General features: G+C 37.8%; 2 protein-coding genes across 5 annotated transcripts; both read right to left on the reverse strand.

The window, feature by feature from the left end:
* Positions 1-792: 792 nt before the first annotated feature.
* On the reverse strand, positions 793-12272 carry pip4k2ca (phosphatidylinositol-5-phosphate 4-kinase, type II, gamma a). Of its 4 annotated transcripts, none has more exons than XM_079588075.1 (11): positions 11808-12272; positions 10526-10623; positions 10180-10276; positions 8826-8972; positions 6586-6732; positions 4583-4621; positions 4383-4496; positions 2862-3126; positions 2656-2759; positions 2443-2559; positions 793-1845 (listed from the first exon to the last, which is right to left on the reverse strand). In XM_079588075.1, the coding sequence occupies exons 1-10, from the start codon at positions 11967-11969 to the stop codon at positions 2479-2481; spliced, it is 1254 nt and encodes a 417-aa protein (XP_079444201.1). In that variant the 5' UTR covers positions 11970-12272; the 3' UTR covers positions 793-1845; positions 2443-2478. The 4 variants fall into 4 exon arrangements, with proteins under 4 accessions (XP_079444201.1, XP_079444202.1, XP_079444200.1 ...); XM_079588076.1 differs by having other exon boundaries at positions 793-1438; positions 11808-12210; XM_079588074.1 differs by having other exon boundaries at positions 793-1438; positions 2483-2559; positions 11808-12202.
* Positions 12273-15249: 2977 nt separating this feature from the next.
* Positions 15250-18783, reverse strand: igfbp6b (insulin-like growth factor binding protein 6b). Its single transcript, XM_079588101.1, has 4 exons — positions 18265-18783; positions 17339-17373; positions 16835-16954; positions 15250-15806 (listed from the first exon to the last, which is right to left on the reverse strand). Exons 1-4 carry the CDS (start codon positions 18632-18634, stop codon positions 15693-15695), a joined length of 639 nt encoding a protein of 212 aa, XP_079444227.1. The 5' UTR covers positions 18635-18783; the 3' UTR covers positions 15250-15692.
* Between the last annotated feature and the right edge of the window lie 622 nt (positions 18784-19405).

Consider the following 19405-nt stretch of genomic DNA (forward strand, 5'->3'; position numbering starts at 1 on the left):
AACATCAGTAGGAGTTAAAATATATGCGGTCAAAATTTAAACTGGCTTTAAATGAGGCCTATTAGTGCTTTTCACACTTAAATTATATCAACCCTCAGTTTTACTTGTATATTTACTTTATGATTGCCTTTTACAGGGTTTTAACCCAAATCTGTATGAGCTTCTTTCTTCTGCTGAACACAAAATAAGATATTTTGAAGAATGTTGGTAACCAGACAGTTGACCAGACAGTAGAAAAAACACTATGAAGGTCAATGGCTACTGTCAACTGTCTGGTTTTTCATTCAAATTTTCATTTTTGGGTGAACTATTCCATTAAACGAGGGTTAAAAATTGGCCTTAACCCAGCACAGTATGAAAAGCCTTTCGGAGAGTAATGTGACCCTCTGAACTGCGTGTTCCAGCTACTCCTACGACCACAAGAATCCGTCAGCAGTTTGTTAGACGATTGGCCCCTGCATGCTCCCCATTGTTTAGAGAACATCTTTTTGTCAGTGAGACAGGAAAGAGTTTGTCAGCAAAATCACAGCTCCTGGAAAGGCCTAGGTGGATCCTGTCCTTGACCCCTCTTCGTGTGCAGGTCCAGACATCGCGGAGACCCCGGTTAAATGTTATTATTTTAACATTCATATATATATATATATAAATCTAAAAGAACAAATACTTTATACTATTATTTTAAAATGTAGAAAATAGCAATAATTAATGATAGGCAGTCCAAACGGTTGACTGAAACTTTATACAAATCTAGTATATGTAAATGTGGACTCAATTTCTGTTTCATCCAATATATAGCAAAAAAAAAGAAAGTTTTATTGTACTTAAGAATGCACATTATTGTAATTACAGTCTTTACGTGCATTATGTGAGCACAATGCAACATCATCTTAAGGTGTTAAAACAGCTCTAAAAATACAGGTTCAATTACAACTGTTATGGATATAATTGTGCCATACAAACCTAAAATGAATAAATAACAGAAACCATGTTTTTGGAAATCTCTGAAAAATATATTTGGTCCAAACACTGATTTGCAAAATAAATAAAATGCAACAATAAGGCATTTTTTTTATACTAAATCTGCTCAGTGTTGCTAAAGTATTTCTACTACAAACTACAAAATTCCTCTTCTGCATTAAGGCTAACTGCATAAAATAGCTCAAATAAGAGAAAATAATAGTGTGTGCTCCATCCGTTCATACAAACAGTCAGCATTCATAATATTACTTTAATCTAGACCCTAACTGTACACTTAGGGTCCCCAGCTGGTCTTTTTTTTTATTTTTATTTTTTACAAAGTATCTTGTTTCCCTCCTCACAACATTCTAGTGCTGCATATCAAGTGAAGCTAGCATGCACTTAAAGCATCAGACAACATGAGTTTCTGCTATTCCTCCAGAATCTGTTCAGCAAATGGTTAAGGCGGTGGATTCTCTCTCTGCCAATCCAAAGTTCAAAGAGAGAGAGGGAGAGAGAGAGAGAGCACACCAAGAACAAGTTATGTCACTGCTACAGGTTTGGAGTCATATCTCCTTAAAAGATTAGGCAATGTTCCCATGTTTGTGGGTTGTGTCACATGGGTTGTGATCCGTGTGAATCTAGTTCTATCAATTTGTGAAGGTGCACTTAATGAATGTAGATGTAGTGTGGGTGAGAATGTGAAGTTCCCGTCAACATGTCATGCTTAAATATTGTGTTATGAAACTATATGAAAATATGAAGCACAGCCAACAGGCGCTAAAAGAATTCAACTAATCAATATGACGACATTAGATAGAAACTGCAGAAACATGTTGAGTGAATCTGACAAAGCCTGTGAAGAACATGTCCGGTGCATATTTCATCCTAAAATTCAAAAGAAAGAAATAAGATATTATATTTTGCTTAGAAATTAAGCCTATTAAGTCCATTTAATTAGTGTTTTTGTATTCACAAATTATTTTCATTACAATTAACCACATTTCCCCTCCAAATTCTCATTATAATGCAAAAAAAAAAAATAGTATATCTGAATAAAAAAAATAGTAAATGCACTGTATTATTGTAATGAGTATGTGTGTGTATTTTAATATATATATATATATATATATATATACTGTATATGTATATATATATATATATATAGGCTATATATACATATACAGCAATAACAGTAATTTTTTATAAAAAGTATGTGTACTTGTGTGTGATGTGTGAGTATGTGTGAGTATGTGTGTTTTTACACAAATGCATGCAATGAGATAAAAAAAATAAAAAAAAACATCATCTGGGCATATTACATTAATGCCAATTTTGGGGAGGTGTGCAAATGTGAGTTATTGCCATAAAAATAATGTCCCAATGAAATATAACTTGATGGATCTAAAAAAAAAAATAGGCCTAATTTCTACAATGCAAAATATAATTAATTTTTTTGATTTTGATTTTGGGGTGAAATGTGACCTTGTGATAAGTGTGGATAAGGACACCCAGAGGTGGTTACGCAAAAATGTTGGAGATGAATTCCCGGAATCGTTTGGCATACTGCTCTGGATGAACCGTAGATATTTCAGCACCAGCCTGAAAGGAAGGAAAAGAATGAGTCATGTTATTATAACCTCCCATATCTCAGAATTATATTGGACCAGTGCGCATTAAAAGTGTTTTTCCACTTACGCCATGTTTAACGGTCTTTGCCGCGTGGGCAGCTTTCTTCTTAGTGTCGTACTGTGTCAACACGTCAATGAGGCCCATGAAGTACACCTCCCTGTGTGGCGCTCCTGGAATCCAACACAAGCACACATGTAACATCCTTTCCCATTTCCCTCTTCTATACATGCTTGACACACACCCCACCCTCCGTTTTACAGGCCAGAACCTACCTGTTGCGCTTTTGACAGCGTATACATCAACGTAAGGGTCAAATTCTCCAGGGCCCAGGGGTTTGAAGGAGTTCATGTAACCGGCGATGCCCTCCGGTGACGTGCCGTAAGAGCCGACCTGTGCAGCCGGAGCAAGGCCGTTCTCGGGATCAGCGTCATCTTCACAGCAGGGCTCCTCGCCATCCTCATCGTCCCGCTCGCCACGGGCCACGTCATGGATGCCCAGCAACAGGCTGTAGTCCATTATCTTCAGCTTCACCAGGAACTATCATCATAGAAAGATCAATGGAAATATTACAATCACCATTTTGGAACCTCTTGCGGTTCATCCTCCAGTAGTTAGTTCGGTAACACTTTACTGTAGTTTAGGGTCCAAATGCATATTACTAGGATATTGGCTGTTTATTAGTACTCAAAGCACATATTATTGCCTTATTCTGCATTAATGCATTATTACCATAATCTACATCCCTTAATCCAACCAATACCTAAATATAACAACTACCTTACTAACTATTAATAAGCAGTAATTAGGAGTTTATTAAGGCAAAAGTCATCATCTACCATTTCTGAGATGCACCACGTATTACGTCATCACGTTGGAAAGGTCACGCAAGACGTAGTCGGAAGTACCGACCCAGTGTTTACAAGTATGATGTATGCATGTTGAATGACACATATTTATATGTATTTGTGTCAGTTTATTATTAATGGTCCTTACGTGTGCATATCATTATTGGTACGTGTATTAGTCTTTGCCCGTACGCTTTGTAAACACGTCTTGCGTGATCTTTCCAACGTGATGACATAATACGTGGCGCATCTCAGAGATGGTACAAGTAAGGCATTTGTGGTTAAAAGGTATATATATATATATTTTTTTTAATAGAAATTGACCGATCGTTTCGCTGGATAAGACCATTATTTCTCGACTGGGATTGAAGCTGCATTGAGACCTATCTGACATTTGGACCTTCAAACCGTTGGTTGCCATTGAAGTCCATTGTATTGAGAAAAATCCTGGAATATTTTCCTCAAAAACCTTAATTTCTTTTCGACTGAAGAAAGAAAGACATGGACATCTTGGATGACATGGGGGTAAATTATGAGCAAACTATTTTTTGAAAGTGAACTAATCCTTTAAGCCTCGTCTGTGAAACCAGGGGTAAATGTTGCAATTCAATTCATACGGAGTATAATTGTTGTTCTTTTCCTTGATTCCATAAGACATGTGATGTAAATAATCATACGCCTGTTTGTATGGCATAAAATGTAGGTAAACAAATGCATCATGGCACTGCACATATCCGATTGAGACAACAGTCAGATTCAAGCTTTTACATGCTTAATTGTTTCCTGTTGAATGGATTATTTCAGGTGTACACAACCCCTTACAATCTGATCGAAAGTTCAATCGGATCGATCGAGGTGTTTACACGAAGTCTGTTCAGTCCCATCAATCCAATTACTAACAGATTATTTGAGTGCATATAAACATGTTTTCATTGTGTATATCTTTACCTCTACATCTCGGTTTAACTTCTCCATAATCTTCTCTTTCTGTTCCTCTGTCACATACACCTTCTGCAAGTTATTTCTGAAATCCACATCTTTAAAAGTGGGCAGCTCTTTTACCTGCATTAGAAGAAGCAAGAATGTCAAGACCGAAAAGTTTGTGTCTGATGTTGTGTCAGGTAACTTTAACTGGACTGATGTCCTACCTTCTCTTTGTCACTGGCCTCACGATCTACCAGTGATCCCTGATGAACACACAAAGTTAGAGATTTCAAGACAGTCTTTCATTAAATGTATCAGCATCCGATGCTCTAACTAACAGACAGTTGATGTGGAGTTTTAGTCTGTTGTAATCATAAATGCAATTAAAATGACAATAAACAAGGTCGTGGGTGTTAAAGGTAGGGTAGGCAATTTGTTTTAAAGGGGTGGTATAATGTCCCCAGAGTGTGTATGTGAAGTTTTAGCTCAAAATACCCCACAGATATTTTTATATAGGAGGTTAAAATGGTCACTTTTTGAGGGTGAGCAAAAACGCACCGTTTTTGTGTCTGTCCCTTTAAATGCAAATGAGCTAGGGGGCGGAGCTACAATAGCTCATGTCTTTTTACCTCACACACACGCACTGAAAATTTCTAAAACTTTTAGCATTTTATTTTCAAACCGAAGTTAGAAAGATGGAGAGACTCAAGAAAAAGTGAAAATATGTTGACAACATTTCTGAATGGTTAGTTGGTGAATTTATGTAGCTTATGTGTAGTTATTTTCTAGTCATTGATTAGCATATTCTGTCTTTATAACCTATAAATCGTGTTCCCGGGGGCGGGGTTTATGAAATTTTAGGGTTTGAGATGTCACTATAATGTCATGTAGTCCCTACCAGCCGTTTGTTGTAGACCTTAAAAAGCAATTTCCTTAAAAAGCAAATATCTCCCCTTTGCTTTGAATTTTGAGCGTCGTAACTTTGCAGATGTTGTTTATTCTCAATCAGCAACATTACACACCAACTAAAGTTAGAAAAGTGAAATCATATTCAACCACCCCTTTAATACACTTTTTGTTATACTGGTTGTAACTCTCTTCACATTGCTTCACATGATAGCAATCAATAATAGTAGTGGTTAATATTAAAACATGTACATATATCTTCTGTGGAAGTCTTAGAATAATTTTTTTTTTACAGTTCCTCCTCAACCAACACAACAAACTAACGTTGTGAGATCTGAGACCCCTGACATCTGTTCACGTCCTCTGACTCGGATTTATGTAGGGCTGAAACTAACGATAATTTTTTCAATGGTTAATCTATTGTTTATTTTCTGAATGGTCAATTAATAACTGTGACTACCGGTAATCTATTTATGAACTATTATCTAATGATATTATTTATCACAAAAGATAAGGTTTATGCAGTGTATGCCTAATTAGGACAGGTTTTTACTATGGCTGGTTCACGGTCACTTTAGGGGATTTTACAGCAGCAACTGCTTACAAGTGTGAATCCTGAAATGTTTTGTTCATTCAGGAGACTAAAGTAGCTGATTCAATAGAGTGGTGCAGGAATGACATCACTTTGTAGGCCAAAAAACATGGAAACGAGTTAGCATTTTAGCACTTCCGGTTCCATCGTCCCAGAGTCAATGGGTTTTTTGAATGGGATTTTTGTAAATGGCAAAAAAAAGGTCTGTGGTGAACTCAAAAAAAAAAATTTTCTTGCAATTCCGAGAAATAAATTCAATATTTTTGAGTTTATATCCCCCAATTGTGAATTTTTTTCCCTCAGAATTGTGATATAAACTCACAATTGCTAGTTATAAAGTCAGAATTGAAAAAATAAAAATGTTATACTTATCCAAGTAAAATGTTATAGGTTTAATATATGTGTGTGTGTGTGTGTGTGTGTGCAAACGTTGTTTGCCCTTTTTTTGAATTGTTTCAATTTACAGCTTTGACAGTGAAACTCAGCACTGAGTTCCTCGATAACAGGTACATCTGAGATGCTATTCATGAACTACTCATCAATCATATCCCTTAAACCAGGTCTAAGGGGATGTGACGCATGATTTAAGTGCTGTTTGCTTATTGCTCGAGAAGTTAATGATGTGGAACGATAAATATCAGTCATGCTATGAAAAGTTAAGTCCCACAGCATCAGTCAAAAACATCCTGATGAATCAGCAACATCTCAGCTGCGAGGAACGGCCCCTACCTTCAGATCGTATTTCCTGTGGACAACGAGTCTGTGGCTGAACATGTTCCTCATGACGATCAGGTACGTGTCCTCGCTCTCCACCGTAACACGGTACATGCCCAGAAACTGAGGGAGAAGTGTACTGCCATGACACTTCACTATATGCTGTGAGACACAACACAAACCACAAAGAATTACATTTTCTGAGCTTTACCCATAAAGTTTATGGTTAAAATGTTCATGCAATGGCACATAGCTCATAAACAATGAACTTTGGGTAGCATATGGTATCCAGTACTAAAACAAGGCCACAGGCAAAATAAATTAATGTTTTTCTCTGTCTGCATCATTGACCAACAAAACTAACTTGATGCACTAAAGCTGCATGGAATATGAAGGGAAAAGCATGTCAATAGCACTTAAAAGCAAATATCAGCTTATAATTTAATAGCAGTTTTGTTGAGACTGATTCCTGTATAAGTGTGCACCCTCAGGACATGTCGTGAATATAAATGCAGCGCAAATGCAGAAGCACAGTCTAGATTAAAATCTACTCATTCAGCTACAATGGAAACTGTTAAACAAATTCACACATAGTTTTCTCATGGCTGTCACGGCACTGTAAACAAGCCAGAGCACACAAACGCTAAACTAACCTATAATTCACATGAACGCAGCCACACTGAGGCTGATTGACATCTTAAAGAGCTCTTAAAATGTTTTATATCTATAAAAAATATAAAAAATAAAAGATAAGTCCCCTTATTTTTAAGACAATTCATGACAAACACACCTAAGAATTTAATTATACAATGGTAACCCAGAACTTTATCATGATGCCATATGCATGCCGATATGTGTCATTATACACACCGCTGTATTCACTATAAGCGTAAACATAGCATACTGCCCCTACTACACCTTTAAATAAGCACCCAGAACAACAAAGCTCATTGTCAATCATAAAAAGAGAAATTTACCTATATCAAGGAAGTGCGATGGAACATGAAAATTATTTCAGTGACTGAACAAGTTTGGATGACAATGTAAAGAGGAAATGAACGACAGGGCGTGTGGATCCCAACTGGGAAAAACAAAACATAAAAATAGCTGGAGTCTGAATTCTTTGATGGATTATTTCTCCAACACACGCAAAATTGTGTAATCTGTAAACTACACTGCCCGGCCAAAAACAAAAAAGTCGCTGTTTGGATTTAAATGGGCAAATGCTTAAGAGTCTTTGATTGGATTGTGTAGCTTTTCATTTCTTAAACAACCATGTAGGAAGACACATCGTGGCCATATTTCAGGATGACAATGTCAAGATGCATCAGGCTTAAACTGTGAAAGAATGGTTTGGAGGGAGCATGAAGAATCATTCCAGACCTTAAATTTATTTTAAAGTCTTTGGGATGTTGATCTTTACCAAAAAAATCATGCACCTCTTGATGGAAATAACATCACAAAGAAAAAAACATATTTCCATCAAAAGATGCATGAGTTTTGGGTCAAGATCTTGTATTGCCAATGCCAGAGTCCAGCACTCTGTAAAGTCTTCTCCAGCACATCCCAAAGACTTTCAATAAATTTAAGATCTGAACTCAAAGGTGATAATTCATGTGTGAAAATGATTCTTTATCCTCCCTCCAAACAATTCTTTCACAGTTTAAGCCTGATGCATCTTGACATTGTCATCCTGAAATATGGCCATGATGTGTCTTCCTACATGGTTGTTTAAGAAATGAAGAGCTACACACTCCATCAATTAGGGTTAGAAGAACTGCTGACAAACATATAACATGCTAGAAAGATAATTATCACTGGAATAACGATCCAGTCATAGACTCTTAAGCATTTGCCTATTTAAATCCTTTTTTTTTTTTTGGCCGGGCAGTGTATAATGACATACAAATACGTATAAGAAAGTGGACAGAAAAAAAAGCTCAAAGTATAACACAAATGCAATACAATGTGTCTGCATTTTTTACAACCAGCTTTTAGTTCTTGAAGCTAAAGCTTAATAAATAAGACAAAGTCTCCTGACAGTTTTGTTGGCATACTAGTTTTTGGTGGGAAAGTCTAGCAGTCTTACCTGACCTGATCTGACACCACTTCCTACATAAATACCAATGTGTTTAAGACACTCAGCTATCACATTTCCATGCAGTTGAGCAGATATGAATTATCTGCATATGTTGAAATAATACTTCATGGTTTGACTTAAGCATGAATGCCCTGACCAGAGCACTGTGAGATACCTGGTGATACTCGGACAGAATGTTGTGCATGTCGGCTACTTCTTCACTGGAGATGTGCTTCACTATCAGCGTACGGTCATAGGACGTGAAGAGAAGACCTTCTCCCTGTCCATCGCCTTTCATGGGCGCACTGCGGGCCAGGGACACCTGATGGAAAACATCCATGCACACATGAAAACTTCAGACCAGTAATATTATATTATATGCAAGAAAATCAATAATAAAATACTTTTGACAAGTGACGACAACTGCTCGTATATATTTGAGAAGTTTAAAATGTCCAAATACAAGCTGATTTATCAATAGGGGCTTTCACACCGGGTAGTTTTAGGAACAGAGTGGTTCCCCGAGAACTAATGGTTCCCCTAGGGACATTTCCCTGGTTGAATTCGCATTTCGCACCACAAGTAGGAACTCTGAAGTGACGTAAGCCGCGCTTGTTGTTGTGACTTTTATTTCGACATCGATGAGAACGCCAGAGCCTGAGAGCACACCTGCTCGCACTCTCCGTGTTCAATAGTTTACGATCTGTCTAACAGTCCTGACTCCTGTCTAATGCGTTATTAGATAGATCTGTTATACATAGGAAGCAGACCGTATATGAAAAAAGGTATTAGCGTATGCCGTGTGGTTGATGTCCAGTGTCGTTAGCTGAGCAGAAATACATAATCATGTTTCGCTTGGTCCCCTCAAAGTTGCGTTGGATTTTCTCCTGGATTTTCGTAAAGGTTAAGAGGCTCATATATCACTGTTTTCCATGTTCGTAGAGTTAGTTTCTGGTGCAAATATATAGGCTATAATCTGTGTTGTGATCTTTTTTTTTTTAAATGGCGGGTGCTGGTGTTTCTCTTGCCATTCAGTGTACACTAACGTCACTGGTAGTTCCTAAAGTGTTGGTTTTAGACCCTACTCTGAAGTAGGAACTAAATTAATTCCTCCAAAAGGAGTTTCTAGAACTAAAATCGTTTCTAGTTTCTGCAGTGTGAACATGCCCAAAAACTTCTGCCAATAGTACTAGGAACTATGGTAATGTGTTATATAGCTCTGTGAATGTTAAAGGTCTGCAAAGTTTCAATATGGTAATGGGAGTTTTGTTTCCGACACGCGCTGTAAGCGGTAGACCAATCACAACAGACTGGGTCATCTGACCAATCAGAGCAGAGTAGACTCTCGAAAAGGAGGAGTTAGAGAGACCAAATTCTTTATCAAACACAGTGAGAAAATAGGTGATGCTGCAATGTATGGTATGAGATTTTTTGGATGCATGTAATGTAAACCCATAGTAGGAGACCTCCAAAATAAAACTAGGAACCTTTAAAATAGCATACTTGGATAGTAAAGGAAAAAAGGTCACCTGGTAGTCAAGATCTTCAATTCCAAATCGCTCCCTGAGGTTCCTGAAAACTTGTGGACAGTACTCCTTAAATTTAAAATGGCCTGGAAGATTCTCCCTGTAAGGCACAGAATGGTCATTTTACATTTCCAGTGAAAGCCTTTTCAGTGTACTGCATTTCACACTCTGCATTTCCCATCATCTGAAGGCAAAACGCTGCGTTGATGTGGCTGTTTTGCAGAAAAGCTGCCAATTACAACCTTTCACTCAGTCATTACATCGAAATGAAGGTAAACATGTTCCTACTGCAGCTGTAGGCACAGCAATGAAAATGTGAGTAAAATAATGATGTGCTTTTGATAAATACTTGTTGAAGAGATGGTTGTTCACTTTAATTTTGGTGTTGGCTTTGAAGTCGTCAGGGAGCAGCATGACGGGCACTGGAACTTGATTTAAATCATTTATCTGGAAAACAGTGGGTAAATAAAAATAAAATAAAATAAAATACAACTTTTTGCATCTGAAATGAATTTTGCACTGGCAGATTTAATCCATATCCCAACACTTAATGACTCAATGCATGTATATTGACAAGTCTCTTCTGACAAGTCACTGCATGAAGATTTCCCAGTCTTCTAATTATGCAACAACCAAATGCTTCATATAACACAAACTTGCACCTATAGGCAATTACTTCCCAATCCCTCGAAAGACTTAAAGGAATGTGTACAGGATTCCTGTTGGAATTTTTCATCCTAATTTGTACTGCATTTAAATAATTTGTATCAACTGCATGATTAGTGTATTTTGACTAAATTGTTTCATATAATTAGGGAAAAACATTATATGGAAAAGACAATTTTAAGATTATAAATGTATATATTTACAATATTGACTTTCTCTGAAACAGTTAGTGATGAGGAATCAGAGTCTTGTCAAACGATTCTTTCGAACAGTGACAATGAACCGTTCAAAGCAACGATTCAGTGATTCGTTTACCTCATGATGTTATTATTACATTACGTGGTCCCTGTCATTCCAGAGCGGCATATTACATGCTCTAAAACGTAACAATAAAGTCATATATAGGCACATATGTTTAATACGTTTAGTAATATGGGTGATTTTTGGAATTAGGCAAAGTTAAATGTAACGTGTGCCATTTCAATGAAGCCCCGATTCAGATCACAAAAAATCTAAGTGCAATTTGTATTTCAGTTAAACTATACTGAAATTAACAATACGAGTCAGACTACATGTCCTAAACAGCCGACTAGATTCGGTTGAACTTGTCGGACTGGGACCGATTCAGTCTGTTATTCGTTCAGGAAACGGCGAGACTGTTAGCTGATTCTTTCAAAGATTCGACTCAAAAGAACGATTCCTTCACACATCGGACGTCGCTCGCTAGCAACAGTTGCAAATCCGCCGCGTGCATTGAAACAATGTAGCTATATCCGGTTTGCGCGTGACCTCATATGTCAATACCATATCAATAACAGTAAACACTAATCATGTATTTTATTAATATTACTATAGACAATGCTTTAAATATCTCATATCCCCAATATACGTGCTTGCAGCTAACTGTTAGCTTATAAAAGGGCAGTTGTGATGTAGGATGTAAAGTGAATCAAAAACCACCTTACCGAATGATTAACGCCCCACATGAACACGCTGAGCATCGGGTCGCTCGCCCGGAACACTTTCACCTTCTGCTGCACGAAATGTTTCTTTTTGGTCTTGGTTTTGGGGGCGAGCATGACCATCGGGTTGGAGGCGCTGCCGGTGTTACCGAGAGACGCCATCATCACTGTCGGTCACTCCCCTGTAACAGCAGCGGTCTGTTTTCCTCTCGGATCCGCCTCCCTCTGTTCCTGCTCCGGTTCCTCTAACTGACAATCAACGGTCGAACAGCTTAAGCGCTAAGCTAAGCCGCGGGGGCCGGTTTTCCGCTGTGTTTTGCAGGCCCAGATGGACCGATTCTCCATGGAAGTGAACAACACTAGGTTGCTGAAGTGTGGCAGTGATCCAGATGCTCCTCCCACAAGTTCAGAGGAGCAGATCTTGATGTATTGTGACAGCAGGAATGTGTGTCAGGCAGGATCTCACCTGAGTGTAGTACGTCATGTGGTTAATTTACAGGAGAGATGAGACAGTTAAAAAATATTAAAAGTATTTAGGCTATCGAACCATAACTATTAAACTCGTTCTTGCTAGTGACATGAATTACATATTTAAACAAACCGTGCATTTTGAAGTGGATCTTTTCAATGATTCAGTTGAACCGATTCACAATAGCCTAACCCTTCACGAATTGGACTAGATCGGACCTTATTTATATGATATTAAAGAAGTGACTCATGTGTCTTTCTTGACTTTTGGTTTCTAATGTCATTCTAAGCAGATGTTTGTTTATGAACTTTTTAAAAGAGGGCTTCCCTTACAAAACATAAAATTATGGGAATATAGGCTACTGGAAAATAAAATGCTATATATAACATAATACATTTCCATATATGTAAACTAGTGCTCATACTTTTGAATATACATACATAGCCTACACACACACACACACACACACATATATATATATATATATATATATATATATATATATATATATATATATATATATATATATATATCCTATATAGACAAAAACTGTAGAATTTTAAATTAATTCATCTTAATTTAAAGCTAAACACATATTCATACACTTTTATCTCACTTTATTGTTTGCATAGCCTATAGTTACACATTTTCATATTGTCATGTTTTTCAATATATCAAAAGTGGCAATTCCTTATTATTAAATATATTGTAATATATTAATACAATATATTATTCTGAATATTCAATATAGCCTATTCAAAATAAAATTGGTTGTTAATCATAGGCCTATCAGGAAATATATATTTGCGTATGGGGCAGCTTTTGTCAATTTTCTCACATTAATATGATAGCCTACTTTCCAAGACAAAAACATTGTATGATAAAATAAATAATAGGCTACTGTTGCAATTAATGTTTAAAACGTGTAATATACGCCAAGATGTCATGCGTTATAATGACATCTAGAATCAACGATTTGTTCGAAAGAACCGATTCGCGGAATTAAGTAGGACTTCCAGTCACTGGAATGACAACTCAAATCGATGGCGATTTGTCATGATTGAAGAAGGAACTCGAGGCGTTTGGAGATCAGAATAGAGACTTTTGACTCGGGCCAGTAAGCAACTACCCAAAACCTGCATAAAACGCCCGAAATGTCACTCAGATGACTGTTTGAATTGCTCGTATTAGCAACGCCCTGACAACCACCCATGACATCTTTAATGCATCTTTTGCACAGGTAAGCACTATTCACGTTTTCCTAAAACTGTCGATTTTTTTCACTCAAATACACTCAAAGTGTATTTCTCTAGCAATAACAGACAGTTGGATTTGTCTTTTGAAAAGTCATTATCCCGTTTGATGCCTCTAGTGGCGCAGGAATCTTGCATTTTAAGAATTTAAGGAACTTATTTTTTTTTTGAGTTACTGACTTTATCAAATGTCGTGAATAGCCTATGTGTGGGTAAAAAATGTCATTAGGGCTATATTTGTGCCCATATCACCCTTGCCTCGAATAATACATGCATACAAAAATGGTGCTTACTCTCCAAGTCACAGTGATAGAAAAGTAGGACATGATGAAAGCACAGACATATGCTATATTCTGCTATAGGCTATGTTGTTACCTTGGAAACAAGCATATGGATTGCTGTGTGAGTATACATGTGCATGAATCTGTCTTGGCACAAAAGCTCCAGCACTCAAAACATTTACTCTTTCATTTTTATGATGATTCAATTGTATAAATAGCATTATATGTATCTACTTGGCTGATATAACAAGATATTATACCCTGATACAGCATACAGCCATTCTTAGTAAGCACAATCTGCTCTAGGCTCACAGAAATGCACAGTCACCATAGCTCAATATGCACAAGGCAATATTTGAATGATGACATTTTTATGACCATATGGCTGTATTTTTGTTGCCAACAGCAGCATCTGCTCTTTCTTGTTGCTTTTGGTAATTCATCGCTTTCTATCTTCTATTTCAGTGGTGCATGTATATGGTTTGATAGTTGTTTTCACATTCAATTTCATGCATGTGAGTTTCTAAATGAGATTCTGCAAAGAGTCAGTTTTTATATTAACATATGCATTTATTTTTCTCTGTATCCGTTGTTTTTTTTTTGTTTTTTTTCATAGTTCTTGCACACGTTATAATTTTTGCAATGGGCTCCTTTTCAAGGGCCCACAACTACTGGCACATATATTGATACAACAAAATCATTGTGAGGTACATTGATCAGACATTATTTTGTGCACTTTTTTTTCTCAATGCATTGTGGAAATGAGAAAACACAGCGTTCTGAACAAATTACCCAGAATACAATCTGAAATATTGAAAATTAAGCGATATAGTAACACTTTCCAATACTGAAGGATCAACATAAATAATGAAACAACTGACAAGAAATAATAATAATATAAAAAAACACATGTACAGCAGTAAATGCTCTCTAAAGGGTATGTTTAAATTGTGTTTTTGTTTTTAATCCCTTTGTATGGTGTCACCCACATATGGCACTCATTCACTTAGCGAATAAAATAAGCTCTGTTTTGACAATGAAAAACTGCTGACAATAGAAAAATACATGGCATCGTAGTTCATTAAATAAATCCACAATTTATATATATTTATATATATATATAAAATAGCATATTGAAATATATAAAAATATGCCTAACAACTTCTCAAAAAAGGTAACAGCCATCAGCATTCAAGAATATTCCACCTCATGACACAACCAACCACAATAAACTCACTTATGTACAAATAATCCACGATGTGTGTTTGCAGTCAGTGTCGTATGAATGAAAAAGGAGTACTTTCCGGATGTGCACATTATGATAGTGTTTAGATGTTGATTACATGACAATGTGTACAACAGGTCCTCAAGGAAAGTATTCAAGGAAATTTAGTAATACTCCAGAATAAATTAGACGAGAAGGTATATTCCGTTTTCTTTATAGTTTAGTCAGTGTATCGTTGGAGAAGGGGAGAGGGGACGGTTTTAACAGTATAACAGCCCATTGAGAAACAAACATAGCTAACGCACACACACACACACACACACACACACACACACACACACACACACACACACACACACACACAATTTCTACTGCAGGGCAAGGAATTAAAGATCTCTCTGTGAGAGCTGACCTATCTCGACTTACGCTCATGTGGTGTAGTGGTCATTATTTCTGTGTTCTGATGCTGATGCTCATGATGGTCGAGTTTATGGCAGTGAACGCGCTCTGGACGTTCTGAGTTAGGGCCCGTTCCCATGTGAAGTGGTTTATCCCTGGTGTGTCCTGGTCAGGCAGTGTCTTGCACCGAGCTGAAGTCATCCCCTCTCCCTGTACCCCTCCTCTTCCTCCAGGCTCAGAGCTGTGGGGCCGTCGCTCCCCTCACTCTCCATCACATGGTAAAATGCCATCCTCCCCGGCACGTGACGGCACGGTGTTGCCCTGCTCGTCCACGCACCAGCAGTGCCCGCGCTGCATGCCCTTAGAGGACCGACACTGCAAGACCACAGGAGATGGTTCTTTTCTCATATGTCATTTTTCTGTGCTTTACTACCCTTTTATCAGCCTCCAATTTTGTCACACTGACATTTGCAATACAAAGCGTCTCATAACAGTGACCTTCAGATATCCAAACATCACATGATCAAAAAAAGAAGGAAAAAAGGTAATACTAATAATGGTTATTATGGTTAAGATTTATACAAAATAGTATACAGGTGAAACTCGAAAAATTTGAATATCGTGCAAAAGTTCATTTATTTCAGTAATTCAACTTAAAAGGTGAAACTAATATATTATATAGACTCATTACATGCAAAGTGAGATATTTCAAGCCTTTATTTGTTATCATTTTGATGATTATGGCTTACAGCTTATGAAAACCCCAAAAGGTTAAATATATTCTATATAATGTATTAGTTTCACCTTTTAAGTTGAATTACTGAAAAAAAATGAACTTTTTCACGATATTATAATTTTTCGAGTTTCACCTGTAAATGACCACTAGTGAATGAAACAAATAGTTATGGTTGAACTTTATACAAAATTATATACAGTATGACCACCAGTAAATAAAATAATAGTTTAAAATTTAAACAAAATTATATATAACCACTAGTGAAAAAAAAATTATGTTAAACTTAAATAAATAATACAAAAATTAAATAAATAAAAAATATATATAGTGAATAAAAAAAAAATTTATGGTTAAACTTTAAACAAAATTATATATGACCACTAGTGAATGAAAATTAGATATGGTTCAACTTTATACAACATTAAATATGCCCACTAGTGAATGAAAATAAATGTAATCAACTAGGAATACAAATGTATCTTCACTGAGTCTCTTAGGATGTACAAAATTCATATAATAAATACATTTAGCTTCACAAAAGTCTCTTTGATACCCTTCAGATATCAAAACCTCCTCCTCAGTTCATTTATTAAAACTAAAGCGTCAAAACCAGCTTCTGAACTTCCGCAAGGTCAAACAATACCTGCCTAATTTATTCAACCAATACCTGCTTTTTCCTGTAGAACCCACGTGTGTCACAGTTCGGGATGTAGATGTCGCGATCGGACTGGAAAATGGTGAGCTCAAGACCTTGCAAGACAGTGTTGAGCCGCTTACGACATGGAGCCTGGTGAGGAAATGTTGAAAACGACATATTGGAATACCGCATATATCATACCTTTGAATTTGTATTATGGATTATTCTAAGAGACATTTTAATCATTCCATTCTAATTTGGCAAGGTTTTTTTTCATAACACAAACCAGAGGTACACAAAAGAGTTTGGTGTAATAAAATCATAAAATAAGATTAGGATTTTCAGGATTACAGAATGTTTTAAAACCATTTAAGTGTGAAATGTTTTATCAGAATGTTTTGAGCATAATTTATATAAAACTAAATTAATAATAAAATGAACCCTATTCTAGTATGTTTTTTTTTTTTTTGGTCTTTTTCATGCTCAATTGAGATAGTAAGCATTAATTATAGAAGTAACAAAGGATAGACTCACCTTTTCTATTTCACCACCGTGTGAAGGATGTGACCCTGTGAGAAAAAGGGACATCAATACTGAAAAATGACTGCATTTTTGAGAGAAAGACATCGCAAACAGTGATTTGACTGAATTTATATATTTGGTAGTATATGTAGCTTGATTCAGGTTACTTGAACTGTAAATCCCCCCCCCCCCCCCCCAACACACACACACACACACATTTTTAGGGAATAGATCCTCAAATCATTCTCATCAACTGACAATATAGGCTCTCTTAAATTGTAATGACCTAAAGTAAACAGTAGATGGAGACATGAAATGGCACTGTCAGAATGTGGGTGACACTCACATATACTCAAGATCACACACACACACACACACACACACACACACACACACACACACACACACACACACAGACACACACTACTCTCGCTCTTTATCTCCTCTGTTGCTCTTCTCAATAGTTCTGATGCCCATATGCATGACATACGTGCACAATTGCAAATACACACACAGACACACATCTGTACTTGCATACTAGCCTTGCACATTCATACCCATGATGACCATTATTACAAGTGATCTTCATTGTGCGCATTTATGATGTGTGAAAGCCTCAAATCACAGAAATGCCTTTACACCCTTCAGGAATTTACAGCCATCACATGCAAACCAGCAGCTATTCCCGGCACTTTATGCACATGTCCTTGGTTCAGTTACAGTTTTGTCATCCTACCAAGCCTCTGATATGGACACTGCAGCACAGCGGCTTGCAGCACATCCGTGGAACCTGAAATGCATCCTCGAGCTATCTTGCTTTGGCACTTGAAGCAGATTACCGTTCACCGCATGCGGCACGGCACGCCGCCGCTGAAAAAGAGCACGCCGGGAACGCGGAGGAAGGAACCGCAAAGGCATCCGTTGGCTGAAACTCTTACCTGTGGGGCGGGGCTTCTCGGTGGGACTCGTCCTGCTCTGTTTGGCGCAGAAGCCTCTGCCCTGCAGCAGAGCCTGAAGGGGGCTGTGTTCACGCGGAGGGGGCACGCAGCGAAGACCCCTGGCGCAGCTCAGGGTGTACACCCCACAGGGCTCCCCCGACGCCAACACGGTCGTGCTGGCCGCCCCGGCCGGGTCCCTGGAGGCCCGGCCCGCGCCCGAGGAGTGCCCGTCTTTGCAGGTCAGGCAGTTTTTGTGGGGGCCCAAGCGACCCGCCAGGGACCAGGATCCACAGTGGACGATCAGCAACAGGACAACGGCTGTCAAGTTGGAGAGGAAAGACATCTTGCGTCTGGGTCTCAGGTTCTCCATGCTCGGTTCTGTCGTACGTGGCTGATGCTATTTCTGGAAGTCTGTTTCTTTTTCTTCCCCTCTCTGTTTCTTTGCTCGCTTTTCAGCTTTGCTTGGTGAGGCTGCAAGCCGGGAGTCCCCTGCAGTGCCAGAGGATACAAACCGAGAACGAGTGAGAAACGGCAAGCAGCGGCTTTTAAAGATCTGAAAGGCGGTGATAGAGAGCGAGAGGGAGAGAGCACAGTTATGACACCTTCAGGGGCTGGGACTGAGAGAGAGAGAGAGAGAGAGAGAGAGAGGGAGAGAGAGGGAGAGAGAGAGAGAATGTGTAAGGGGGGGTGGAAAGAAAGAGAGAGAGAGAGAGATTATTTTTCCTTTTAGAAATCATCAAGCACTGATCCAGCTTTCCCTCACCCATTATTGTATCTGGAAACATTCCTTTGCCCAGGATACTTACTCTGGCTATGATGGTTACTTTTTCTGCATCATCTGTGAAAATCTTAGAGCATTCTAGTAATCTTTTCCATGGTAACAATGAAGATTCCATTTTTCTGGTGATTACACGCGACTACGGTCGTTTGTTCGTGGGAGAGTCGCTCCATTAACCCTGTTGCTTCTAAGAATGCTAAAAAGCGCAGCCACTTCTTAGAAGTCGGGCTTTTTAACGTAGCATCGTAGTATTAGTAACTTTTTGAATGGTTTTATGATATTTCAGATGCAGAAAAGGGTCTTTTTAAAGTCTGAATTAGCAACAGGTCTTTTCTTCCATATTGCGGTGTATTATCGTAATGA

Source organism: Phoxinus phoxinus (genome assembly GCF_949152265.1).
Source record: "Phoxinus phoxinus genome assembly, chromosome: 18".
Taxonomy (NCBI): domain Eukaryota; kingdom Metazoa; phylum Chordata; class Actinopteri; order Cypriniformes; family Leuciscidae; genus Phoxinus; species Phoxinus phoxinus.

Excerpts from the sequence above, each read along its gene's own strand:
- pip4k2ca (XM_079588073.1), bottom strand. The coding sequence starts at position 11,969 with ATGATGGCGTCTCTCGGTAACACCGGCAGCGCCTCCAACCCGATGGTC. Across the intron at positions 3,127-4,382 it reads AGTTAAACCGAGATGTAGAG|TTCCTGGTGAAGCTGAAGAT; the intron begins GTAAAGATATAC and ends CTATGATGATAG. Across the intron at positions 2,560-2,655 it reads CAAAGACCGTTAAACATGGC|GCTGGTGCTGAAATATCTAC; the intron begins GTAAGTGGAAAA and ends CCTTCCTTTCAG.
- igfbp6b (XM_079588101.1), bottom strand. The coding sequence starts at position 18,634 with ATGGAGAACCTGAGACCCAGACGCAAGATGTCTTTCCTCTCCAACTTG. Across the intron at positions 17,374-18,264 it reads CGAGAAGCCCCGCCCCACAG|GGTCACATCCTTCACACGGT; the intron begins GTAAGAGTTTCA and ends TTTTTCTCACAG. Across the intron at positions 15,807-16,834 it reads GGTTCTACAGGAAAAAGCAG|TGTCGGTCCTCTAAGGGCAT; the intron begins GTATTGGTTGAA and ends GTGGTCTTGCAG.